The sequence below is a fragment of the Loxodonta africana genome, chromosome 3 (genome assembly GCF_030014295.1).
Source record: "Loxodonta africana isolate mLoxAfr1 chromosome 3, mLoxAfr1.hap2, whole genome shotgun sequence".
NCBI lineage: Eukaryota > Metazoa > Chordata > Mammalia > Proboscidea > Elephantidae > Loxodonta > Loxodonta africana.
In genome coordinates, this window is record NC_087344.1 from 90,944,415 (window position 1) to 90,971,593 (window position 27,179).

General features: G+C 46.8%; 1 protein-coding gene across 3 annotated transcripts; it reads right to left on the bottom strand.

Moving 5' to 3' along the window:
* Positions 1-33: 33 nt before the first annotated feature.
* On the bottom strand, positions 34-26,712 carry ECHDC2 (enoyl-CoA hydratase domain containing 2). Of its 3 annotated transcripts, XM_010591271.3 has the most exons (10): positions 26,547-26,712; positions 13,184-13,251; positions 13,027-13,114; positions 11,172-11,258; positions 10,222-10,314; positions 8,274-8,330; positions 7,893-8,080; positions 1,841-1,891; positions 911-958; positions 34-145 (listed from the first exon to the last, which is right to left on the bottom strand). In XM_010591271.3, the coding sequence occupies exons 1-10, from the start codon at positions 26,677-26,679 to the stop codon at positions 68-70; spliced, it is 891 nt and encodes a 296-aa protein (XP_010589573.3). In that variant the 5' UTR covers positions 26,680-26,712; the 3' UTR covers positions 34-67. The 3 variants fall into 3 exon arrangements, with proteins under 3 accessions (XP_010589573.3, XP_023405356.2, XP_023405357.2); XM_023549588.2 differs by lacking the exon at positions 8,274-8,330; XM_023549589.2 differs by lacking the exons at positions 8,274-8,330; positions 10,222-10,314.
* Positions 26,713-27,179: the final 467 nt, after the last annotated feature.

Here is a 27,179-nt window from a genome sequence, read left to right on the forward strand (position 1 = left end):
GCAAATTTTCCCTCTGGGTCATGCCCCTTAAGGCATGTATCTCCTATGCATGAGGTTAAATGGAGGGTCACTCGCCAACAAATTTTGGAGGGCGCTTCTCCCTGAAGGCTGCCATGCCCTCTAGTCGGTCCCGGGTTGGAATATTCTGCAACAACATATAGAATATTAGTTTGGGGAGAACAGGGCCAGAGGCCAAAAGAGACTTACTCAAGCTTGACCAGCTCATGACAGAGGTAGGGTCCAAGTGTCTTCATGGCCTCTGGGCTCTGGTCTCAAGCCATGCAAAGGTATGGGCCTCAGTGGCTCCTTGATTTTCTGGGAGAGCCAGGCCAGCCTCTCTAGCATCCCTGCCCCGTCACCATTAGGCCCTATGTGCACTCTGCTTGCATGCCCCCAGAGAGTTCACTGCTCGGACAGCAGTCAGATAAAGGCTGCTCCATAGAGAGCAGATGAGGCTTTGGAGTAAGAAATCTAGGTTTGAATCCTGGTGTGTAGCTGGTTTGTACTAGATTCTACAAGTCCCAGGACCCCTTACATAAGAGTGTTTTGGATATCTGTTAATCTGAAGGTTAGCATTTTTGAGTCATTCAGAAGAGTCAGGCTGAACAGATCAGTTCCACTTTTACAGCAGCCACTAGGGCAAAGACAGCAGAAGCTGTTCTTCCTCCTTGTCAAGTACCTGTGCATTCTCAGGTGATTCTCTGGGCACTAAGTGAGGAAGGATGCACCAGCATTTGATGGTTGAGGAAACAGTCCCAGAAAGAAGCATCGTGGTTCCCCTGGAACCACTCCAGGCTATTTGTGAGGAGGGGGTGGCATAGTCAAATTCTTGGGTTGGAGGAACCCAGTGCCCCCCACTCTGGCCTGGCCTCTGCTAACATGCATACATGAACTGGCAGCAGCCACATACCTGGGCATAGCACAGCCCTTCGATGGCCATCCCTGAAGCAATATCAACCTGCAGGAAAGAAGTAGCACCTGGATCAGCCTGACTTTGACCACCTCCGTCCCCCATTGGGAGCTAGCCCAGTCCCACTGCCTACACCATTCCTCACTGTTCTCATGGATTTCTTCAAAGAATTACTGAGGCTTACTATATGCCAGTCCATATGAACAGAGAGGGAACCCCATTCCTAATGATGCCAAAACAGTACTGGGACAGACCGGAGCTGTGAGAACAATAAGGAGGATCCAGTCCAACCCATGGAGCTGAGAAGTTCCACCAGAGGAGGGGTACTTAGCTGTGCTTTCACATCTGAGATTCCTGCCTTCCCGCCTGGCTTCCTCACCATTGCCTCCGGAATAAGTTCCTGAGCCTTTATGACCTGGCTTCTGGCACCTTAAGCCTCTACTGCTCCGTGCTTACTGTGTGCCAAACACTGTTCTAAAAGAAGTGTGTGTCTGTGGGTAAACAGGTAAACACTGTGTGGAAGAACAGATCTTTGAACCCAGATAGCCCAGCACCAGAGGTGGGGCCCCTGACCTCCAACCATACTCCCCCATTTCGTATATGGGTAAACGGAGGTTCAGGAGTCCCTGGGTGATGCAAACAGTTAACACACTAAGCTGCTAACTGAAAGATTGGTGGTTCGAGGCCACCCAGAGGCCACTCAGATTGGTGTCTACCAAAAAATCAGCTGCTGAAAACCCTATGGAGCACAGTTATACTCTGACTCAGTGGCAACTTGTTTTTTAACTGAGGCACAAAGAGAGAGGAAGTCTGTTGGAAGAGTCCAGTTCTTGTTCCTGAGATAGAGTTCTTTCCAGCTGCACTGAAAGCACTGTACCAGCCACTCAACTGACATTAGTGGACCCAGGCTCTGACTTAGAACCCCCTCACCTCCATTCCTCGATCAATGGCTACTTTGCCCAGCCGTACAGCAATGGGGGCCTAGGGAAAAGAAAAGCTCTGTTGAGGAGAGAATAAATGCTGTTAAGTTAGGGGGTTTGAACTAGAGAAAGGCACACAGCTCAGTTGTGGGGTAAGAGTCTTGGACAGGGAGGCAGAGGTCTGGGTCTAGTTCCAGCAGTTCTACAGACATGTTGTGTCTAGTTAGTATTAACCCTATGACTTCTCAGCTGAGGTTCCTTTTCTGTAACAAAGGAAGCCAGACACTGACCCCTGACCCTCCCAATCCTGACTCTCCGGGGTTCTTATCATTCAGTCCATCCCTCCAAAGTATACAACATACAACAGTTTACAAATTACTTTCCCCACCCACAGTCCAACCTAATGGTGCTACCCACCTTCCAGGCTGGTGTCATTAATGGCTTATCTTACAGATGTGAAACTGAGCCTCAAGGAGATGAAGTGCTTGGCTTCATTTATCCAGTGAGTCACTGGTGAAGCCTGGATTGGTGTATTTGACTCCCAGTCACTTTCCACTGCTGCCCCCATCCCTTACCCCCTTCCCAAGACCCAACCCTTGTCTCAACAAACACAAGCCTCCACTGCAAGCAGATGTCATGCCAACAGGCTGAAAAAATTAAGATTAAGAATTTGGGTTTTGGAGTCTGACAGACCTGGACTGAATCCCAGGAGGGGGCATCCATTGTGGAAACAATGGAACCAAAATGGCCCTTTTAGAATGTTAAATTACTGGTCATTGCTTCCAGGTAACCAGTGCCACAGCAGCCAGGGCACTCCATCCCCAACCAGACACCCAGGCAAGTAATCCATCTATCTCCTAGATTGTTCGTATGTATTATTTTAACATTTATGAGTAGGACTGTACCGGAAAAAGATGATTTTAAAGTCTGTTACCATAGAAGCCATAGATGAAAAAAGTAGCTACATAAAAATGAAGAATTTCAGATTGGAAAAAAATACCAGATAAAAGGCAAAATCAATGGGAAAAAATGCAATTCTTATGACAGACTAATTTTCTTGACTTATAAAAACCTGATGTAAGTTAATTTTTTAAAAACATTCAGAAGGAGTATGAAGGATACTCGGCTTCAGTATTAATGAAAACAGGGAGGTGGCCCTTTTCATCTCAGACTGGCAGAAACAAGAAATGTTGGTAATACCCATCACTTGCTGGGATTTGGGGAAACAAGTATTTGCATTCATGGCTGCCAGGAGTGTAAATTGGTACACTGGTTCAGTAGGGCAATTTGGCGAAAATGGGTAAAACTTTAGATGTACATGGCCTTTGATTTTGCAGCTCCATGTAGGAATTTATCCAACAGATGTATTTCCAGAAGTGTGCTAATATCTGTACAAAGTTATTCACTCTTGTCATTTTGCAATAGCAAAAAGATGGAAACGACATACTCATAATGATATATCCATACATTGAATGAAAAAGTGTTCAGCTGTTAATTAAAAAGAAGGAAGTCAGTCATTGTGTGCTGAAATGGGAAAATCTCCAAAAGAGAGTAGGTGAAAAAAAGCAAGGTGCATGCTAGTGAGTATATTGTCAATCTATTTGTATAAAATTTGTTGATATGAGCATGTTTTCTTTTTCTAGAAAGATACGTAAAAAAAAAAACTTAGCAGTGGTTGGTTCTTTTTTTGGGACAGGGTCAGAGAAATGGAGACCTTCACTTTTTGTTTTTTATTTGAATTCTTGACTCTGCATATTTTAATTTTATGGATTTTTTAATGTCGTAAATGTGTGTAATTTAAAACATAAACTGGACTAGCCTCTAAAGGTGTGTCTTTGTTCCCTAAACCTTCCTTAAAAGGAATTTAGAGTTATTTAAGTATGTTAGTGTGTATGTGTATAATATATATTCTTAAATATGGTATATGGAATGAAAATCTCTGGAAGAGTATGCCAGCTATTAACAGTGGTCATCCCTGGGGACAGGGATTGGGGAATCGGGGCCATTAGGGTGACCAACTGTCCTGGTTTGCCTGTGACTGAGGTGGTTATTGGGGTATGGGACTTTCATTTTAAAAATTGGGGCAGTTCCAGACCAACAGGGACTAGTTGATCTCCGTACTTTTGACTTTTATCTTGTACCCTTCTTAGACTTCTGTTTGATTTGCTTCCCATGAATATGTATTATTACTACTTAGGTAACTACATTATAAAAAAATTGATTTTTCACCAAAAAAGTAAACACACACATATGTTTCTAAATTGTGTTGTTAGGTGCCTTCGAGTAAGTTCCGACTCACAGCAATACTGTACAACAGAATGAATCACTGCCCGGTCCTCCATCATCCTCACAATCGTTACACTTGACCTTTACCAAGCATGATGTCCTTCTCCAGGGATTAATCCCTCCTGATAACATGCCCAAAGTGTGTGAGACATAGTCTCACCATCCTTGCCTTGAAGGAGCACCACAGCTGCACTTCGTCCAAAACACATTTGTTCGTTCTTTTGGCAGTCCGTGGTATATTCAGTATTCTTCACCAACACAATTCAGAGGCATCCATTCTTCGGTCTTCTTATTCATCATCCAGCTTTCCCATGTATAGGAGGCAATTGAAAACACCGTGACTTGGATCAGGTGCACCTTAGGCAACATCGTTGCTTTTCAGCACTTTGAAGAGGTCCTGTGCAGCAGATCTGCCCAATGCAGAGCATCATTTTAATTTCTCACCTGCTGCTTCCATGGTGACTGTGGATCCAAATAAAACGATATCCTTGACAACGTCAATCTTTCCCCGTTTATTATGATGTTGCTTATTGATACAGCTGTAAGGATTCTGGTTTTCTTTATGTTGAGGTGTAATCCATACTGAAGGCTGTGGTCTTTGATCTTTACCAGTAAAGTGCTGCAAGTCCTCTTCACATTGAGCAGGCAAGCTTGTGTCATCTGGTTAATAGGTCATTCTCCAATCCTGATGCCCCGTTCTTCATATAATCCAGCTTCTGAGATTCTTTGCTCAGCATACAGATTGAATACATATGGTGAAAGGACACAACACTGACACACACTTTTCCTAACTTTAAACCACACGGTATCCCCTTGTTCTGTTTGAACGACTGCCTCTTGATCTATGTACAGGTTCCTCATGAGCACAATTACGTGTTCTGGAATTGCAGTGTTATCCATAATTTGTTATGATCCACATAGTCAAATGCCTTTGCATAGCCAGTAAAACACAGGTAAACATCCTTCTGGTATTCTCTGCTTTCAGCCAGGATCAATCTGACATCAGCAATGATATCCCTGGTTCCATGTCCTCTTCTGAATCCTGCTTGAAATTCTGACAGTTCCCTGTTGATCGATATAAGCTGCAGCCACTTTTGAATGATCTTCAGCAAAATTTTACTTGCATGTGATATTAATGATATTGTTTGATAATTTCCTCATTCAGTTGGATCACCTTTTTTGTGAACAGGCATAAATATGGATCTCTTCCAGTCGGTTGGCCAAGTAGCTGTCTTCCAAATTTCTTGGCATACATGAGTGAGCACTTCCAGTGTTCCACCTGTTTGTTGAAACATCTCAATTGGTATTCTGTCGATTCCTGGAGCCTCGTTTTTTGCCAGTGCCTTTCAGTGCAGCTTGTACTTCTTCCTTCAGTGCCATTGCTACCTCCTGAAATGGTTGAACGTCAGTTCTTTTTGGTGTAGTAGTGACTCCTTGTATCCCTTCCATCTTCTTTTAATGCTTTCCTGTGTCATTTAATATTTTCCTTGTAGAATCCTTTAGGATTGCAACCCGAGGCTTGAATTTTTATTTGATTCTTTTAGCTCGAGAAATGTCGACTGTGCTCTACCTCCAGGTCTTTGCATGTCGTTATAATACTTTGTCTTCTCTAGCTGCCCTTTGAAATCTTTTATTCAGGTATTTACTTGATCATTCCTTACTTTCGTTTTAGCTACTCTACGTTCAAGGGGAAGTTTGAGAGTCTCTTCTGACATCCATTTTGGTCTTTTCTTTCTTTCTAGTCTTTTTAATGACCTCTTGCGTTCTTCATGTATGATGTCCTTGATGTCATTCCACAGCTCATCTGGTCTTTGGTCATTAGCGTTCAGCTCATCTGTCAGTTTGTTGTACTGTGGGGGCTTGCGTGTTGCTGTAATGCTGGGAGCTAAGCCACTGGTATTCAGATACCAGCAGGGTCACCCATGGAGGACAGGTTTTAACTGAGCTTCCAGACTAAGACTAGGAAGAAGGACCTGGCAGTCTACTTTTGGAAAGAATCAGCCAGTGAAAATCTTATGAATAGCACCAGAACATTGTCTGATACAGTGCTGGAAAATGAGCCCCTCAGTTTGGAAGACACTCAAAATACCACTAGGGAAGGGCTGCCTCCTCAAAGTAGAGTTGAGACCTAATGACGTGGATGGAGTCAAGCTTTTGGGACCTTCATTTGCTGACGTGGCACAACTCAAAATGAGAAGAAACAGCTGAAAACGTCCGTTAAGAATTGGAACGTGGAATGCACAAAGTATGAATCTAGGAAAATTGGAAAGCTTTCTGAATTGTGGAGCTGTGTGTATGTGTGTGTGTGTATGCAATTGATAATTTCCCATGTTACTTGGAACTGAAAACGGGTCATACTGTGAGCACTGTATGTTCCATCCCTTTGGTGTTCAAATAGAGAACAGACATCTGTTATTCAAGGGAAAATGTGTATTTACTAGTTATGGGGGGAAATCAGAGTGCTGAAATGCAGACTTTGCGTATACGGTCATCCCTCAGTATCCACAGGAGATTGTTCTAGGACCCCTCCCCCAATACCAAAATCCACGGATGCTCAAGTCCCTTATGTAAAATGACATAGTATTTGTTTATAACCTATGCACATCCTCCCGTATATTTTAAATCATCTCTAGATTACTTATAATACCTAATACAGTATAGATGCTGTGTAAATAGTTGTTTCATCACAGCAGAAGACTTGCCCTGGAAGGCAGCCTTTCTCTTCTATGAGTTTCTTGAGCTCTTCTGGGAACATAGATGCTGCCTCACATCAGCTGAGGCTGATTCTGCTGTAATTGTTCAGTCCTTGAGCTGCAGCACTTCACATAGCTAGCTAGCCAGCCACCCTTACTAGCCTTAAACTGCTTCCTTGCTCTCCTTAACCCCTCACAGTTAGCCTTTGAGGGGTAGTTTTGACCACTTAGTTGATCTTTAGGAGCCATTTTTCACAGAAACATAGGGTGCACACAACACAAGTAGCAAACAGGATGCTAGGCGAACAATGTTCAAACAATGAGTGCTGGAGAGGGACAGGATCTGTGAAATGGGGGGAGGCTACAGCAGGGTTCACTTCATTCACAAATTCAAGTTTTGCTTTTTGGATTTTTTTTTTTCCCTTAATATATTTGATCCTCACATGCAGAACCCATGGGTACAGAGGGCTGACTGTATTGATAAACCTTTCTGGGCTGAGTAGGCTTGGAGACCATTTGATGCCTTGGTTTTGGTGGTTTGTCCACTAGATGGTGACATTTTACCATGCCATCCCTTAAAAAACGCCGCATTTGGATCCCTCTTCATCTTGAGCACCAGCTAACATAGCTGGAAGTTAAAGATTTGGTTTTTAGGTTACATCAGAAGGTCCCAACTGCAGGATTAATGGTAGTAGTACCAGTTTTGGGTATGGTGGTATTTTGAAGTACCAATAATTGTATCGGCATAATACATTTATTTCAGTATATTTTGAAAATCTGAAATTTGAATCATCTTGAGATAAGGTTCAAAGATCCGGTTATTCAATATATGCAAAAAGACAAATCCCACATAGTCTACAAGTCTAGCTGGATAAGTCCCCTCTAGAAGCTGCATTTGTTCACTGTATTAGTTCAGAGACTCTGAATAAGTGTAATGATGGCTTCAGACTTTCCATTCATATATGATGAAACTAAAAAAAGAAGACAGTGCTTTCTTTTACCCCAAACTCACTATCAGTTATCCTGCATGTGCCTCCTGCCCATGACACAGGCCCTCCCTCCCGAGCTGAGCTGCCGGCATACCTGGGGCAGGATCTCCTGGGCCAGTGCTCGTGCCCGGTGGTAGGCTGCGTCACCCTCCTCATTCTGGGCCACAGCGTGGTTCACCAGTCCCAGTGCCTGGGCCTGTACCCCAGTCAGTCGTCGGCCAGTGAAGATGAGCTCCTTAGCCAGTGCCACCCCCAGGCAGCGGGGCAGCCGCTGAGTGCCTCCTGACAGGATGGGGCAGCAGGGGTAGGGGATCAGCATGGAGAGTGGGAGCCCAGAGAAGGCCCAGCCCAGGAGTCAGCCAAGACTTTTAGAGGAATAGACTATGAGTTAGGATGGGAGGGTGGGGTCCAGAACACAGTATTCTATGAAATTGGCAGGTAGAGGAGAACGGGAGGGTGCTGTGGGTGAGGTTACCTGCCCCTGGTAGGAGCCCTCGGGTGGTCTCAATCAGCCCCATGACAGCCGAAGAAGCTGCTTAAACAGAGCAGAGCAAAGCCCCCACCCCATCCTCCAGGGCCAATCCCCCAGGGGAGAGACACGCAACTCTGGTCTTCCCCACCCCTCCAGCGACTTGCTGTGTGTGGCAGCAGACTGCCTTTGGGAAAAGTCCTAGCCTGGGAGTCAGGAGGTCCAGGCTCTCACCTCACCAACCCCCAGCTGATAGAGGTATGTATCACCAGTCAGGTCTTAACTTTTCTGAGCATCATAGGTGGAGAAGTGAATCCCTCTTCTTGCTACATAGGGCTGCTAAGGATCAAAGGAGGTACTGATGCTTGGAACAAGGAAGGTGTTCCTGGAAGGTACCTAATATTTGTGGGTTAATGAATTCTCTGTCACGTGCATCCTTGGCTCTGGCCTGGCCTAGAGTGTCAATGATGCTTGCTCCCTCCATGGTTACTCCTTCCGCCACAGCCTGAAATTTCCCTGACTGTGTTCCAGTACACGCTCTCCTTTCAAGTTGTACTTCGTCAGAGAATGCCTCCTTAACTGTCCCACCCTGCAGGCCTCTTTCCTTTTCTGGATTCCCTCAGCACACACCATCTGAACCATGCAATGTGAGCAGAAGGGAATAGCCATTACTACTGCTGATAAAGAGTTTCGCTCACTATCTCTCTTAGTCCTCACCCACACCCTGTAGTTTAGTTGCCTGAAACACAGGCAGGCGAGAAGCATAGTTGGGGCCGTGACCTGACCGGGTAATTTGAGACCTGGCCGCATGTTTAATTCCTTCTCCCTGATGTGCATAGTGTACATAGAAGCTACCTCCATGCCTGGAATTGCATATTTTTAAATGTCCTTCTTGGGGTGGCAGGAGAAGGCAGTGCAGGGAAGATGGTGGCACCATGAAGGCACTTAGACTTTAACTGCCTCTGAGAAGGGTGCTCCTTACCACCAAGTCAGTCACGTTAGGATGTGATTATTTTCTCCACCTCCTCCCTCTACTCTTCAAACAAAGGCCAATTGCCCCGTACAAATAATGCAAACCAGGGCCTCGAATGGTTTGAACCGATTCAGTCATGGCCAACAAAGCAAAATTGGAACAGACCCGAATTTTTAAAAATTTGGGTGAACTGGAAAGAGAAAAATTCTGGGTCAAAGCCCTGGAATGGGAGACTCAGAAGAGGTGTAGCCCTTTCTGATGCGGGAGATTGGATTATTGGCAGGACTGTGGAGAAAGACATCAAAATGGTGCAGTCCTGCTGGTCATGATTTGGTGTTTATGCCATGTACACACTGCCCTTGCTTTGTAAGAAGGAGATCATATTACATTTCTAGCAGGGCTTTCACTGGTAATTTTTCCCATTCTGGTTATTATTCCCATTTCCCCACATTTTAAAAATTCAGATCTGTTCCATATTGTTTCATCAGCCATGACTGAACTGGGAAGTGCTAGTTTGAAGGCTGGATGCAAACCTTGGTTGGCACTAATGAACCAGAGGGCAATGATCCTGCCCAGGCATATTTGTGATTATTTAGGCTGGCAACAAACTGTCCCCGTGGCTCACCGTTGCTCTAGATATGATAGATAAAGATGGCCTTGGACATAACTTGAAGCCTGAACAACTGATCTTTGTCTTCTTGGCCTTCCCTCTCTGCTCTTTTGGCCGTCCCATTAGCAATTGGTCTGAGATTGTGGAATCATCCCAGAGATCAGGGAAGCAGGTTCTAAGAGGTGGTGGATACTATACCAATCAGTGGCCGGGCCAGGAGGGAACCAGCTTCTGCCTGAGCTCCCTCTGTGTCCTCACCCTGCCTCCAGTTTTGCTCTTGGTTGGAAGAGCAGTGACTTACTTTGCTCAGCCTCCAGGATTACCCTGTTTCACCCTCCCCTCTCCACCGAGCCTCACCCGCTACGAGGTACCTGCCACTCGAAGGTCACAGGCCAGGGCAAGCTCCAGGCCCCCACCCAAGGCAAACCCATCCATAGCTGCAATGGTGGGCGCAGGAAAGGCTGCTGTGGAGACAAAGAAGGACTCAGCCTACCAGATCCTGGCAGAACCAGGTCAGGGCCTTAAGGTTGGGGAGGGGCATGCTGGTTGGGACAGAGGGCCTTACTGGTTCGGGGTTTCGGAACCTTACCAGGTACCTTCACCAGGTTATCTTAGGAATTGGTTTGCCCATCAGAGAAAGTAGGGGGATCAGCTGGGGAACAAGAGTGGGGAGACAGGTTGGAATGATCCCTGCTCAAGCCCACTGTTCTGATGGCCTCCCTGGTACCTGCCTTTCTGTTTTCTCCCTTCTTGTTCTGTGTGCAGGCCCTGTGCTGGGTGCTGGAACATAGAACTGAATCAGACATGGTCCCTTCCTTCACGGGGCTCATTCTAATAGGCAAGGCAGACCTGTAAATAGGCAATGATGACCCACAGCGATTAGTGCTGTGGTAAATGGAAACTTGGAGGGTGGGTCACAGAAGGCTTCCTGGAGGAGGTGCCACTGGAGGCCTTGCAGGATGAGTAAAAGTTCAGGTGGCCAAGAAGACTTGTTCCAGGCAAAGGGAACAGCCTTTGTCAAAGCCTGAAAGCATGCTTGGTGAACCTTGGCTCCACTGGAATAGCAACCCTTGAAGCCTGAGGGCAGGTGAGTCAGGCCCAGCAGCCACACAAAGGCTGCGGAGCCAGCACTCTGCCTCTGAAAGAAATGGCCTCTGCACCCTCTTGTCACCCTCCCCCCGTGCCCATTCTCCCTGGGAAAGTCATCTGTATCCCCACAGAACTCACAACACAAAAGTTTTCTATTTAAAGTGGAGGATGGGGTAGGGTGGGGCTGGGATTAACAGGAACACCCTCCCCCACCCCACCCCAGTACCCTCACCAATGTCATTCATCAGGCCTCGGAGCCGCTGGACAAAGACCCCCACCTCTGCCTCACTCATCTGCTCCCGCTCCTTCAGGTCTGCACCTGCCAGAGGGTGAGGGGACTGTGACAGTCCTTGGGAAAAGGACCAGCTGTCAAATCCCAGGCTGTTAAAGGATCCAGTAAAACACACCTGAGGGGGAGCAGCCAGAGCGGAAGGAGAAACACCAGGAAAGAGAGGTTAAGGAGCCAGGGAGAAAGAAGGGTCAAAAAGGGATATAACAGAGAATGCCTGATGGAGAAGGAGAAAAGTGGGACACAGACCTCATATTCTAGTAAAAAGACCAGACTTAATGGTCTGACTGAGACGAGGGGCCCCAGAGGTCATGGCCCCAGGACTCTCTGTTAGCTCAAAACTAAAACCATTCCCGAAGCCAACCTCTTTTACAGTGGACTATAAGACAGAAAATGATACTGGTGAGGAGTGTGCTGCTTAGCTCAAATAGACACATGAGACTATGTGGGCAGCTCCTGTCTGGAGGTGAGATGAGAAGGCAGAAGGGGACAGGAGCGGGTTGAATGGACATGGGAAATACAGGGTAGAGAGGAGGAGTGGGCTGTCACATTGTAGGGAGATCAGCTAGGGTCACATAACAATGTGTGTGTAAGTTTTTGTATGAGAAACTGACTTGAACTTTAACTTTCACTTAAAGCACAATAAAAACAAAGGTAGGGGAGAGGTCAGTGGGGTCTGAGGAGGCTGAGAGGTCAAGCAAGACAAGAACTGAGATGTAGTGGCATAGAGGCAGGGCAAAGACCTTGGGGAGAGTAGTGACCATGGTGGGGTTGTTGAAGGCCAGATGATAGGGGTTGAGGCAGGATCAAGGGGTGAGTGTAGACTCTCCAAATCCTAGACTGTAGGAGGTCAGAACTGGGAGAGTTCGTGAAAGTCTTTGATTTTTCCAGACCCTTCAGCGACAGAGGGGGAAGCAGTTCCGGGGGCAGAGACTATCCTAGGATTCCAGAGCAGGTCAGGGAAGACCCAGGCCTCCTGCAGCCCCCTTCCTTCCCTGTGCTTAGCTGGGATAGCAAGGAGTGGGTCTTACAAGGGGCACGAAGTGGCCTTGATGGAGAAGGGTTAGACAGAGATGGAGCCAAAATTAGAGGCCAGGGTGGGTGAGGCCCTCAGCCAAGGCAGCTGGGTCAGGCCACTGGTCTGCTTACTTGTGCTGTCAAAGCAGACCCTGAGCTGGGCACCCTAATCCTGACAGGCGATCCCCTTTTAAGCCCCTGATAATCACACTCCTCCCATCCCCCCACATCCTCTTCCCACCTCTCTAGAGACCCTTGTTTCCTCCCCAACCATCCACCCAGGAGTCAGGCTGCCTGGACTGACTCAGCTCAGCTCTCATGGACTTGCTTCATGTCATGGACCTGGAGTAAGGTATTTCCCATCTTTAAAACAGAAGTTCACGGTGCTTGCCCTGTTGTGAGGACCAAATGGCACAGAGACAGTGGAGTGCTTTAGTGACAGGGACTGAGATCCTGAGGGTGGGCAGAGGGTGGGCTGACCTTGTGGGCTTTTTGATCTAAGTTTCCTCAGTGTTGAACGAAGGGTCAGAACAGATCATGGTGTAGTAGAAAGAACTACAAGGATTTGGGGATCAGGCAGGCCAAGTTCACATTCTGTTCTACCTCTCACTAGCTGTGTGACCCTATGCAAGGAATTTTACCTCTCTGAGTCTTTCATTTCACATCTGTAAAATGGGAATAATGAGTCCTATGCTGGAGCTGACCTAAAAGGATTCCCCTGACCCCTGCAGGAGGTGGCAGCCCTGCAGAGCCTGGGAGTAGGGTAGAGGATGGAACCCACCTGCACAGAACACACCCTTCACGCCACTTCTGAAGAGCAGGACATGCACCCGTCGGTCCTCCCGCAGCTGGGCCAGAGCTTCCAGCAGCTGAAGGGGAGACCCCGTCAGATACCTGCCAGCCCAGCACCCCACCACCCTGGGCCTGCCCTCTCTCACCTCGCTGACAAAGACGTACCCCAGGGCATTTCGGGCTCGCGGTCTGTTCATGAGAATCTCAGTGATTCCTGGGGGGGAGATAGCAGCCTTGGGTGATCCAGCTGGCCCTGCTCACTCCTTCGCTGGGGCCAGGAGGCAGGAGGCCTGGGTGGGTGCAGCTTCTGCCCTTGATGAGCAGGGTGACTTGGGGCACATCACATCCCCCCAGGCCTCAGTTTTTCCGACTGTAAATTGAGTCAACAGAGGAAGTGGAAGGGCTTGTGAGCCGTGGAGCAAAGAGGGGTGAACAAGAATGGCCATCACAACAACTCCCATCTGTTTCTGTCATTGCTAGATAGACACACACACCTTCTTCAGTTTGACACCTCTCTATTTTTCTTCTCTTCACAGCAAAACTTCTTCTAGAGCCTAATGAGTTATAAGGTGAATACCCTTGTAACCACCACCTGGATCCAGAAGTAGAGCTGTGGCAACCACCAAAAAGACCTCCTGTGCCCTGATTCAATCACAGCCCCTCGTACGCTCCAAAAGTAACCACTATCTTGGCTTTTATACTAATCACTTCTGTAATTTTATAATTTTATCACCCAAGCATGCGTCCCTAGACACCAAAGTTTAGACATACTAACCAAAAAAAAAAAAATGTGATGTGTCTTTTAAAAGCCTGTTAACCCCTGAAACTATGGTCCCCAGATGCTCTGTTAACCCAGAACTGAAACCATTCCTGAAGCCCACTCTTCAGACAAAGATTAGATGGGACTGTAAAACAAAAAATGATACATGTGAGGAGCGTGCTTCTTAGCTCAATCAGATACACAAGACCAAATGCACAGCTTTCGTCTAGAGGCAGGATGAGAAGGCAGGAAGAGACAGGAGCTGGTTGAATGGACACAGGGTATTCGGGATGAAAGGGCGAGTGTGCTGTCACATTGTGGGGATTGCAACTAATGTCACAAAACAATGTGTATAAATTTTTGTATGAGAAATTAACTTGAGCTCTAAACTTTCACCTAAATTACAATAAAAAGTAACAAATAAAACAACATCTTTGCTTTTTAACACTTGAAAGCGGTCTATTGCAGCAGATTTGCCCGCTGCAATGCATTGTTTGATTTTTTGATCACTGCTTCCATGGGCGTTGGTTGTGGATTCAAGTAAAATAAAATCCTTGACGACTTCAAAACATAAAATAAAAGTCTGTTAAAATCCCTAAGTTCTCTGTCTCCTCAAACTTACCTGCTGAAGAACCTGGCGCATCTGGGCAGGGTTTCCTGCACTCTGGGTTTGCTGATTGCATACTCATGGGGCAGGCAGCATGCTCCTCTGTCAGGAAGTTGATAACTGAATCCAGAGGCTTGATCAGACTCATGCTCTGTGCTCTTGCCCTATCTGTATGATGTTCTTTCACCAGGAAAAGCCAAGCTTCTTGACAGTTTTCTATACTCCTTTAGTCACTTTTTCACTTAAACCTTCTCCAGTCTAGCTTCCACCCCCACCATTCATTGGAAACTGTTCTCACCAAAATAACCAATGATACAGTAACCACTAACCAAGGGCCCGGTTTCCATCCTCGTCCCAGCCTCTCAACAGCCACCAGCACGCTGACCACAAGCATGCTGCTTCTTGAACATTCTCGGCTTTAGTGGCCCTGTATTCTCCTGGCCTTCCTTCTACCTCTCAGGTGACACTTCTGCAATCCTTTCTTCCACACAATGTTTAAGTGTTGAATTTCTGCAAGGCCCAATCCAGGCTCTCTGGACTCATTTATTTCTGGAGTTATGTATTTACCACATGCTGGCCTTTGTATTAGACACTGAGATTTCAGAGACCAGGGCAGACCCAGCCCCTGTCCTCAGAGAACCGAAACTCTAGCAGAGAAAACAGACAATAACAAATAATTATTTGTGGTGAGAATATGGAGAAAAAGGATCAGGAATTTAGGGGGTATATAATGAGCAGAATCAACTCGACAGCACTGGGTTTGGTTTTTTTTTGGATGATGAGCAGGGGTGGGGCAGTGGTGGTTCAGTGGTAGAATTCTCACCTTTCATGCAGAGACCCCAGTTCGATTCCCAGCCAATGCAACACACGCACGGCCACCACCCATCTGTCAGTGGAGGCTCGTCTGTTGCTATGATGCTGAACAGGTCTCAGTGGAGCTTCCAGGCTGAGACGGAAGAAGAAAGGTCTGGTGGTCTACCCCTGAAAACCGGTCAGTGAGGATCCTGTGGGTCACGGCGGGCGATCACAGGGGCGGTGCGGGAGTGGGTAGCACGTAGTCCCACAGGGCGTGCGCTGCCGTGAGTCGGAAGCCGGCGAGAGCCGCTCGCGGCAACGTAACAGGCAGAGGAAGACCCTGGTGCGGAAGGTCAGCAGTGACTTCCTGGAGGAAGCCGTGACAAGGGGTACGAAGGCATCAGAAGGCAGAGGGTACGTGTGTGTGTGGTGGCGGTCAGGCAGAGAAGCCCAGTCCAGGCAGAGTGGGCGCGCAGACGAGGGCCCTGAGTGCAACAGAGCAGGCCAGTGCCTTCCGGAACTGCAGGGGTTCAGGGCAAAGCAGAGGACAGTGTGAGGACAGGGAGGAGAGACAGCAGGGGCCTGCACTTGCCAAGCAGCTCCTTCTCCTCAGAGAACCCTTCTGTGCACACCATGACACACACACCCCGTTCTGGGAATCCCAGGGCTCTCCCCAGGCCGGAATATCCACCTGCCCACTTGACTTCTCAACTGCCATGCTCCAAAAGGATCAATCTTTCTCTTGTTCCCTTGGTGAGCAAATGACCTTACCATAAACCTGGAAGTCTGTCCTATCACCTTCCTGGCCCTCACTCACAAAATGTACTCACTTAGCCCCCAAGCCCTGCCAATTCAGCCTCTTAAATAGATCTCAAATCTTTCAGCTCACATCCCTCCTCTCATCACCACCCTGGTACAGGCTCCTTCCTCTATTACTTGGATTGCCCAGCTGCCCCTCTTGTCTCAGTTTTGCTCCCTGCACCCCCATCGCATTCATTCCCTCATCTGGGTCAGTCATCTTTTTAACCCAAATCCAACTATGTCCCCCTGTCCTCATAAGGATAAAGTCCAATTCCTTAACGTGGACCACAGGGCCCCCCACAATATGGCCCTTGTACCCTACTTGGGCTTCAGCTCCTCCCACCCCCATCTAGGCCAGGCATGGGGGAGAGAGGTGGGCTCTGGGCAGGCGCTCCAATACTGGTATCATCCCCTCTAGGCTGTTTCCCCACCTGTAAAATGTTGGGAAGGAAATAGAGGAGTATTTCCTACTTCTTTGGCCTCAAAGCCTCCTTACTATTTTTTTCCAGGGTCCTCAGCTTTGTTTGTGGAACAAGCAGTATTTATTAGGTCAATATTCCCAGTGTGAGTTGATCTGAGACAAAGGACCAATAAAACCTCAGGGCTCTCAAGGGACATGGTGTCCAGCTGTGAGTTACATAACTGTGACCCAGGGCAGAGAATTGTGACACCCTTAGGTTCCCCAGAAACCTGTGAGGAGCTCTTAGAGCCCAGCAGGTATGGAGGCCCCACAAAGGAGTCCAGATGTCCCCGTGGTCCTTTCCAGCTCTGATGCACTAGAAGAGAAAATGCCACACCTTTGGGGAAGGGAAGCTGTCGTGTGATGGATCACTTCTTACAGAGCAAACTAGTTTCTCATTAAACAATTAGTACACATACTGTTTTGTGACATTGGTTGCCAACTCCATGACATGTCAACACTCTCCCTTTCTCGACCTTGGGTTCCCCATTACCAGTTTTCCTGTCCTCTCCTGTCTTCTCATCCTCACCTCTGGGCTGGTGTGCCCATTTAGTCTCGTTTTGTTTCACGGGCCTGTCTAATCTTTGGATGAAAGGTGAACCTCAGGAGTGACTTCATTACTGAGCTATAAGGGTGTTAAGGGGCCATACTCTTGGGTTTCTCCAGTCTCTGTCAGACCAGTAAGTCTGGTCTTTTTTTGTGTGTGTGTGTGAGTTACAATTTTGTTCTACATTTTTCTCCAGCTCTATCCAGGACCTTCTATTGTGATCCCCATCAGAGCAGTCAGTGGTGGTAGCCAGGCACCATCTAATTGTGCTGAACTCAGTCAGGTGGAGGCTGTAGACAGGGTGAGACCAGTGGAGTATCTTAGATGGCTGCTCACAAGCTTTTAAGATCCCAGACACTACTCACCAAAGTAGGATGTAGAACATTTTCTTTATAAAATATGTTATGCCAATTGAGCTAGATGTACCATGGTCCCCAGAGCCTTCAGCCCAGTTATTTGGTCCCTCAGGGAGCTTGGATGTGTCTATGGAGCTCCCATGATCTTGCCTTGGACAACTTGTGCTGGCTTCCCCAGTACTGTGTACTGTCTCACCCTTCACCAAAGTTACCCACTTACCTATTGTCTATTTAGTGTTTTTCCCTCCCACCTCTCTCCTTCCTTGTAGCTGTCAAAGATTGTTTCTTTTTTTGTGAAAACCTTTTCATGAGTTTTTATTGTAGTGGTCTCATAACAATATTTGTCTTTTGTGATTAACCTATTTCACTCAGCATAATGCCCTCCAGATTCATCCATGTTGTGAGATGCTTTGCAGATTCATCATTGTTCATTATTGTTGCATAGTATTCCATTGTGTGTAATGTACCATAGGTTGTTTATCCATAAATCTGTTGAGGGCACCTAGGTTGTTTCCATCTTTTTGCTATTGTGAACAGTGCTGTAGTGAACATAGGTGTGCATATATCTATTCATGTGACGGCTCTCATTGCTCTAGGATATTCCTAGGATTGGAATTGCTGGATCATATGGTATTTCTATTTCTAGCTTTTTAAGGAAGTGCCGTATAGTTTTGCAAAATGGTTGTACCACTTTGCATTCCCACCAGCAGTGCATAAGAGTTCCAATCTCACTAAAGCCTCTCCAACATTTATTTTGTTTTTTGTTTTTTTAACTGAGCCAGTAAAGGGTGGGGGGTGGCTGAGATGGTATCTCATTGTGGTTTTCATTTGCATTTTTGTAATGGCTAGTGATCATATCTGCCACCTACTTGAATGTCTTCTTTGGTGAAATGTCTGTTCACATCCTTTGCCCTGGGTTGTTGATCTTAATTCTCCTTCTCCCTTGTGAAGTGACATGAGGTCAGACTCTACCCCTACACCATTTTTACAGAAACTATGGTGGATACAGAGAATTCTGATTAAAGGGGACAAGGGACCCAAGTGTCACAAATCTCCTAACAGTCTAGGACCAAAGTCATTGTGGCAGAGAGACCTTAGAGTGGCCTCCATGTTCATGCCCTGAATAATTCCCTCACCTTGAGTGTGGATACGACCTGTGACATGCTTCTAGCCAATAGAATATGGCAAAGGTGATCAGATGCCACTTCTGAGATTAGGTTACATTATATGGCAAAGGTGAAAGGATATCACTTCTGTGATTCAGTTATGATATACATAACTCTCTTTCTTGCTAGCACACACTAGAGAAACTCTCCCTCCATTGCTGGCTTTGAAAATGTATGCTTCCATGTTGTGAGAGAATCTATAGAGAGGACCACCTAGCAGGGAACTGGAGGTGGCCTCTAGGAGATGAAAGTAGCCCCCAGCCAACAGTCAGTAAGAAAACAGGGACCTTAGTCCTACAACCACAGGAGATGGATTCTGCCCACAACCTGAGGAGCTTAGAAGCAGATCTGCCCCAGGCAAGCCTTTGAGGAGACCACAGCCCCAGCCAACACCTGGATTATAGCTTGGCAAGACCTTGAAAAGGAGCCCTAGTGGCACAGTGGTTAAGCACTCTGCTGCTAACCAAAAGGTCAGCAGTTCGAACCCACTAGCTGCTCTATGGGAGAAAGATGTAGCAGTCTGCTTCCATAAAGATATACAGCCTTGGAAACCCTGTGGGCCAGTTCTACTCTGTCCTATAGGGTTGCTGTGAGTCAGAATCGACTCAATGGCAATGAGTTTAGTTTTTTGGGTTTAAGACCCCTGAAGCAGAGAACTCAGCTAAGCTTTGCCCAGACTTTTGACCTACAGAAACTGTGAAATAATATGTGTTGTTTTAAGCAGCAAAGTTTGTGGTAATTTGTTACATGCCAAGAGAAAACTAATACAGTCATGACTTCCTGAGATTGACAGCAACTTTTTCTCTGGTCTTTACTTTCTTGTTCTGTCATTCTTTTCTCTCTGAATAACTCTCTTTAATCTTTTTCCCCCTCTATGTTTTTTATCTCCTTCTATCAGAATAAACCACCCAAAACCAAACCCATTGCCATCGAGCCAATTTTGACCCTCATAGCAACCCTGTAGAACAGAGTAGAACTACGCCATAGGGTTTCCAAAGCTGTAAATCTTTAAGAAAGCAGACTACCACATCTTTCTTCTGCAGAGCAGCTGGTGGGTTCGAACAGCTGACTTTTCTTTCAGTTAGCAGCTGAGCACTTAACCACTGTACCACCAGTGCTCCTCCATGTTGTTGTTATTAGATGCTGTCGAGTCAGATCCGGATCACAGTGACCCTGTGTACAATAGAAGGAAACACTGCCTGGTCCCGCTCCATCCTTACAGTCACTGCTATGTTTAAGCCCATTGTTGCGACCACTGTGTCAATCCAGCTCCTTAAGGATTTTCCTCTTTTTTGCTGACCTTTACAAAGTATGTCCTTTTCCAGGGACCAAACTTTACTGGCAAAGCTCACTTGCTTGCTCTGGATCCTGTTTCTGGTTTGTCATCATATGACCTCTGATTCTCGGGACTTGAGCCAACAGCTTGTTGTCTGACCTGCCAACTTTGGCGTATGCCAGCTCCACAGCACTGTGAGCCAGCAGCCTGCCATCTGACCTGCCAATTCTGGGTTCATCAGCCCCTGCAATCACAAGACCCAGGGGAAGCCTCCAGCCAATGCCTGACTCACAGACTTTGGAACTTGCCAGCCTCCACAATTGCGTGAGACATTTCCTTGAGATAAATCTCTCTTTCTCTCTCTATGTGTATGCCTCACTACTTTTGTTTCTCTAGAGACCCCAGCCTAAGACATTTGGTCCTTCATAAGACATTTGTCCTTCTCCAGGGCTCCTCCCTACTGGCTGCCAAAGCTGACAGTCCTTGGTTCAAGCCACAGCTCAGCCACACACTAGCTCCATGCCCTTGGGCAAGTCCCTTTACCCTCTGACTTTCAATTTTCTGATCTGTATATAGAGATAATACCCATGTACCCACTGCTGTTGAGTTGATTCCAGTTCATAGTGACCCTATAGGACAGAGCAGAACTACCCCATAGGGTTTCCAAGCCTGTAATCTTCATGGAAGCAGGCTGTTACATCTCTCTTCCACGGAGTGGCTGCTGGGTTCAAATTATCGACCTTTTGGTTAGCAGCCAAGCAGTTTAACCACTTCACCACCAGGGATCCCCAGGGATAATACAAGGGTTGTTATAAGGATTAAGAGATATGATGCACGTAAGTGCTTAGCCAGAGTTTGTAAGTGTGGTGAACAGGACAAAAAGCCCAGATACTAGGGAAAGTCTAGTTCCTAAAACCGGGTATGAATTCTAAACAAACTGGAAGCTCTGAGGAACCAGGCAGGTGTTCTTGGCTTTCATTCATTCATCTGACAACATTGAATTTGCACTACCACATCTAGGCCCTGGAGAAATACAGCCACAGTCCCTGCTTTCTTAGCCTAGCCCCAATTCTGAGAAAATTGCCCTATCGGGGCCCTAGCAGGGGAGATGGGTCTGCACTACACCATCCCCACTCCTACCAAATCCACCAAGCCACTGGCTGCTCGTTTCCTGAGCAGCTGACCTGGGGTTACTTCTATATTAGATGGATCACAGGCAAGGGGGTGTAGGTGGGAGTCCACAGAAAGGACTATAAGGTAGAGACCAACCTGTTTAACTAAATCCCCAATTATGAAAAGAGGGAAACAGGCCCAAAAAGAAGAAAATTTTCCTGAGGTGATAGCTAGACTCAGCTAACAATCCTCACTCTTCAAGAGCTAACAACCCATGAGGCAGACAAGTTCAGACACATGGAAAGTAATGGGAGAAAGGGAAACTAAGGTCAGAAAGGGTTTAAATAAGAAGAGAGGAAGGAAGAGGACCCAAGCTAGGGGCATAGCAGGAATAAAACGCAAAAGTGGGATAGCTTAAAATGAGCATGAGTAGAAGAGCTAAGATGGAAAGGTCAGAATGTGGTGGAGAACCTTGAAATGTCCAGCTAAGGAGTTGGAGTGGAGTCATTAACTATAAGGAATAAAGCAGCTGGAGAACAGTGAAGAGTGGTTGACCAGCCATCCCATTTTTAAGGCCTGCTAATAAGATGTGACAATGATGTGGTGCCTCCCATAAGTGAAAAGCAAGCCTGTGATTTTCTAACATGGGCATGAAATGATCATGAGTCATTTTCTGTGGGGAGGGGGGGTTCTCCTGTGCCTGAGTCTCTTCCTCATAACCTCCCCTCTGCTCCTCTGTGGTTTCCTTCTCTTCTTCCCTCACTGACTTTCCTCCTCCTTCTATATGCCCACTGGCAGAAGCAGAGGGGGGAAATCTGATGATCTTTTTCATTACTGGATAAAATGTTTCCTGCTATTTGCAAGTGAGCCCAGAGGTCTATGATTCATGGTAATTTAAAATATTCTGTATATAGTCCTGCACCGCATAACGTCCATCTGGGCAATGTCTGTCTGGGCAGTGTCTGACTACATATACGTCAGTGGTCCCGTAAGTTTATATAGGCAGTTGTCCCTGGGTTACAAACATCTGACTTATGTACAACCCATAGTTATGAACCAACCCCGTAAAGCCTTTTATATTAAAAATTTGAGGTATATACAACAGTTTGTAATAACAAATGGGTGCTACTTTGTGACATGCATCAAAGTATTGTTATTATTATTACTGTATTATTATGTTAAAGATATTTTAGTGTATCTGGAAGTGTTTCTTTAATGTTTTCTGTGAATAGAAAAGTACAGATTTAGGGATGGAACGCATTCATAATCCAGGGACTGCCTGTATATAATATGGTGTTCCCACAACGTCCAAATCACATCATGTCTTATTTCACAGAACTTATTGTAGATGTTAAGCTACAAATAACTATATTTGTTTCCTAGGTCTCCTGTAACAAAGTACCAAAACTGAGTGGCTTAAAACAACTGTGTCTCACAGATCCGGAGGACAGAAATGCAAAATCAAGGTGTCAGCCAGGCCACGATATCTCCAAAGGCTCTAAGGGAAGATCCAACTTCCAGTGATTCCTGGCAATCAATCCTTGGCTTATGGCTGCATGATTCCAATGTCTGCCTTGGTCTTCACATTGTCATCTTCCCTGTGTGTACCTCTATGTCTCTTCTCCTCTTTTTATTTATTTTATTGTACTCTAGGTGAAAGCTTACAGTTGAAGTTAATTTCTCATTCCAAAATTTTTACACATATTGTTTTGTGACATTGGTTGCAATCCCCACAACGTGACAGCACGCTCACCCTTTCTGCCTCAGGTTCCCTGTGCCCAGTTGTCCAGTTCTTGTCCCTTCCTGCCTTCTTGTCCTGCTTTTGGACAGGAGTTGCCAATTTGGTCTCATATATTTGATTGAACTAAGAATCATGTTCCTCATGTGTGTTATTTTTGTTTTATAGGTCTCTCTAATCTTTGTCTGAAAAGTGGGCTTCGGGAGTGGTTTCAGTTCTAAGTTATAAGTGTTAAGGGGCCACAGTTTTGGGGGTTCCTCCAGTCTCTGTCAAACCAATAAGGCTGGTCTTTTTTCATGAACTTGAATTCTGTTCTACATTTTTCTCCTGCTCTGTCTGGGACTCTCCGTTGTGATCTCTGTCAGAGCGGTCTTTGGTGGTAGCCGTGCACCATCTAGTTCTTCCGTCTCAGGCTGGTGGAGTCTCTAGTTCATGTGATCCTTTAGTCCTTTGGGCTAATGTTTTCCTTATGTCTTTAGTTCTTCTCTTTTTAAAAGGACACCAGTCACATTGAATGAAGGCCCACCCTACTCCTGTATTACCTCATGTTAATTTAACTGATTATATCTTCAAGGACTCTATTTCCAAAAAAAGGTCACATTTACAGGAAACAGGCATTAGGACTTCAACTTATCTTTTTGGGGGACACAATTTAATCCATAGCACTGATGTACAAGGTTGTGTTTTGAGTTGATGAATTACTGTCTCAAAGGGAAAAATTAATAACAGACATCTTACTTTGATTTTAAGGTTTACTTACCCAGGAAACAGTAAAGAAATTCCTGACAAAAAATTAATCCTGCCAGGTTTACTAAATTTAAATTTCAAAAGATATGGCTGGGTGGAGAGCCAGAGGTGATCTTGTGACCTGTTATCAGTTGATCTCAGTAAAAGGGGGAGGGCAGGGTTCAATCAATCACATTAAGATTAGCCAATGGTTGATCTGTATTTCCCCTCTTCTTCTCTTTATAGGGGAGCCCTAGTGGCACAGGGGTTAAGTGCTAACCAATTCAAACCCACCAGCTACAGGGGAGAAAGATGTGGCAGTCAACTTCTGTAAAGATTACAGCCTTGAAAACTCTATGAGGCAGTTCTATTCTGCCCTATAGGGTCGCTATGAGTCAGAATTGACTCTGCAGCAATGGTTTTTTTTGTTTGTTGGTTTCTTCTTTTTATAAGCCTCGGAAACCCTGGTGACATAGTGGTTAAGAACTATGGCTGCTAACCAAAAGATTGGCAGTTCAAATCCACCAGGCACTCCTTGGAAGTCCTACGGGGCAGTTCTACTCTGTCCTATAGGGTCGCTGTGAGTCGGAATCGACTCAACAACAACAGGTTTGGTTTGTTTTATAAGCCTCATTGTACCTAATTTCTTTGAGCCATTTTCTTTCTCTGGAATCAAAATGGTCTCTCTATATGCATACAGAATAACTGCTCAGAATAAACCTCATATTCAAATTTTGTTGAGTTCTGATTATTTTTAACAACTGAAAGGGACAATGTTGACCTAGTGAGATAGACTAGAACAATAGGAAAGATCAGTGGAAACAGCCTTGACAAAAATGTATCTGTATGTAAAGGCCATATCCTGGAAGAGATTTTCAGCGTGTAGACACAGTCTCACCACAGAGCCATAATCTGCAGGAGCAATCTAGAAATTGCTTCACTTGCTTAGCTTAGCTTAATCACAACTTTGCCTCTCAAGAAAACAAGTGCCAAGCAGGCATGCAAAAGGTAGCCATGTCCACCAGATGGCCTTCTCTCAGAAGCCACTGTGATATCCAACCCACTGGCCGGACTTGAACAAGAGGAGTTAGGGAACTGTGCAGGTGCCACATCCCGTAATGAGTGATGCTAACAGTCCCAGAGCCCCTTGTGGCAGACTCCATCTTGGCCGAGGGCTGCACACGCACCTTATTTCCATAGCCACACCAATTCCCTTTTCTCAGAAACTGCACAGATAAAGAAAGGCCACTTAACATAACCTGGTACGTAAAAGCAGTAACCTCCCTGACTCAAGCAAGCCAGTCTTTTGGAGAGGCTTAGTCCCCAGCTGACTCCTTTTGCTTGATTCAAGCAAAATAAGCTTGCCGAGGATAAAGTTTGTCTTTTGTGTGTATTCTTACTCGGGAAAAGACAAAGACCTTTTGTGTCAGATTGGCTATTGGTAACACTAGTGGTTGAGAACACCAGCTTTGAAATCAGAACTAGTTCAAATCCTGGCTCTGCCAGTTACTAACTGTGAGTTTTGAGGCAAATTGCCTAGCCTTTCTGTGCCTTAGTTTCCTAGTCTATAAAGAGGGGAGAATAATGATAGTTTTCTCAAGGCAAGCACTGTTGCCAGTTTGGCGGCAAATTAAGCATGAAGAGTATGGGGTATTATTTAAGGCCTTGTAATCCCATGTGAACACAGAAATTCTCAGCAAGTGGTGTAGTGGGATGCTGAAAGTCCTTAGGTGTCTACCCAAAGTAGTGGGTACACACGAGGGAACAGTATGCAACAGCAGAAAGCAGTGAGCTAGATTTGTGAGCTAGATTTATGTGGCAAAGCAGCTCTCCAAATCTTAGTGTCAATGGAAAAAAAAAAAAAAAAAACACCCCAGAGCCCTTTCCCTCCAGTTGATTCTGACTCATAGAGACCCTACAGACAGAGTAGAACTGCACCATAGGATTTCCAAGGAGCAGCTAGTGGATTCGAACTGCCGACCTTTTGGTTAGCAACCAACCTCTTAACCACAGTGCGCCAGGGCTCCTATGAGGGAGGCGAAATAAATACAATGCCATTTATGCAAATTAAAACATAGACACAAACAATGCTACATCAAATACTAGGGAGAGGGGATGGGACTGGGGAAAAAGCAAAGACCAGAGAGAGGCCTTGCCCTGACTAGTGATGGTTACATGCAGTCGACTGAAGGGGAGCGGCAGGTAGATTCAAACTGCCGACATTTTACTTAGCACTCGAGCTCTTAACCGCTGCGCCACTAGCGCTCCCTACCAACTGAAATTCAAAAACAACACAATGCACAAACTATGGTGCTTTCTGCCAACGACGTGAATGTTCCTGCTTGAATCAGCAGGTGGCAAAAGCTTGGGAATTGCGTCAGGATTTGTATTCCAGCCGAAAAAACACCCCGCTCCTGCTTCTCGGCTCTCGTCCCCTCCCCTCCCCTCCTGCCACCCGCCCCCTGCACTGCGAGCCGGATTGGCTCCGCTGCCTCCGCCCTCCGGACCCTTGCTTGAACGCGGGGGTCCAACCAAAACACCAAACCCATTGCCTTTGAGTCCATTCCGACTCATAGCGACCCTATAAGACAGAGTAGAACTGCCCCGTAGAGTTTCCAAGGAGCGTCTGGCGGATTCAAACTCCCGACCTCTTGGTTAGCAGCTGTAGCTCTTAACCACTACGCCACCAGGGTTTCCACCGCGGGGGTGGGGAGGGGAAAATAAACGCTACTCTGGAAAAGCAGGCATTTTAACTCTCCCGTCAGGAGGGAGCTGGTGAACTGTCTTTCCCCTGTGCGACTCCCTTCCCCTCCCCCACAGCCCGAGGACACCAGGTGGGGGGTTGAGGAAACCAATATTAACGTAAAGTTACACCCCTACTCAGCTCGCAGCCAGTAATGTGATCACCCACCTCCCAGACTTTTGGAGGCTTTGGAAGCCTTAGCATGGGAAGAGTGGGCAGGAGGTTTGAGAGCGAATGCTTCAACGCACCGAGCGCCCCGCCTTTCCTCTACTTGCCTCAGTCTTCGGCGTGCAGTGGTCGCGCTACCATCGCTCGGGCCTTGCGGGAGCGCCGCGCGCCCGCCTGTAGCTCCTCAGCCCGGCCGGGTTCTGGCCCGGCCTGTCCAAGCGCCTTCCGGGTGCGCCCCTGACAGCGTACTCACCTTGTTCGGGGCCCGTCAGGGCGCGCACTTGGATCTCGGGTCCCCCAGCCGCCCCGTCGGAAGCGCAACCGCGGGCCCAGTGGGGCCTCCAGGGGCGCGGAGGGCGCAGGGCGCGGGGCAGGGCGCGCAGCATCGGGCAGCAGGTCTGGAAGGCGCCGGTCCGCGGGTCGGCTGCCTCCTCTGCAGCTGAGCTCCTAGCTTGGCAGGGCCTTCGAAATTGCTCCACCTATGGGCAGACACAGGAGTCCTGGTGGTACAGTGGCTAGAGCCCTCGGCTGCTAACGGAAACATCTGCGGTTGGAACCCACCAGCCGCTCCGTGCGAAAAAGTGGTGGCGGTCTGCTTCCGTAAAGATTACGGTCTTGGAAACCCTATGGGGCAATTCTACTCTGTCCTATGGGGTCGCTATGAATCGGAAGCAGTGGGGATTTTGGTTTTTATGGGCCGAAAGGCCTATGCAGCTGTCTGCACCTCTTAGACCTGAGGGAAGGCTGTCAATCTCTCTAAACGTCAGTTTTTTAATCTGTAAAAGGGGGTAGTAACAGTGCCTAAAGAGCCCTGGTGGCCGCAGTGGTTACACTCTCAGCTGCTAACCAAAAGGTTGGCAGTTCAAACTCACCAGCCGCTCCCAGG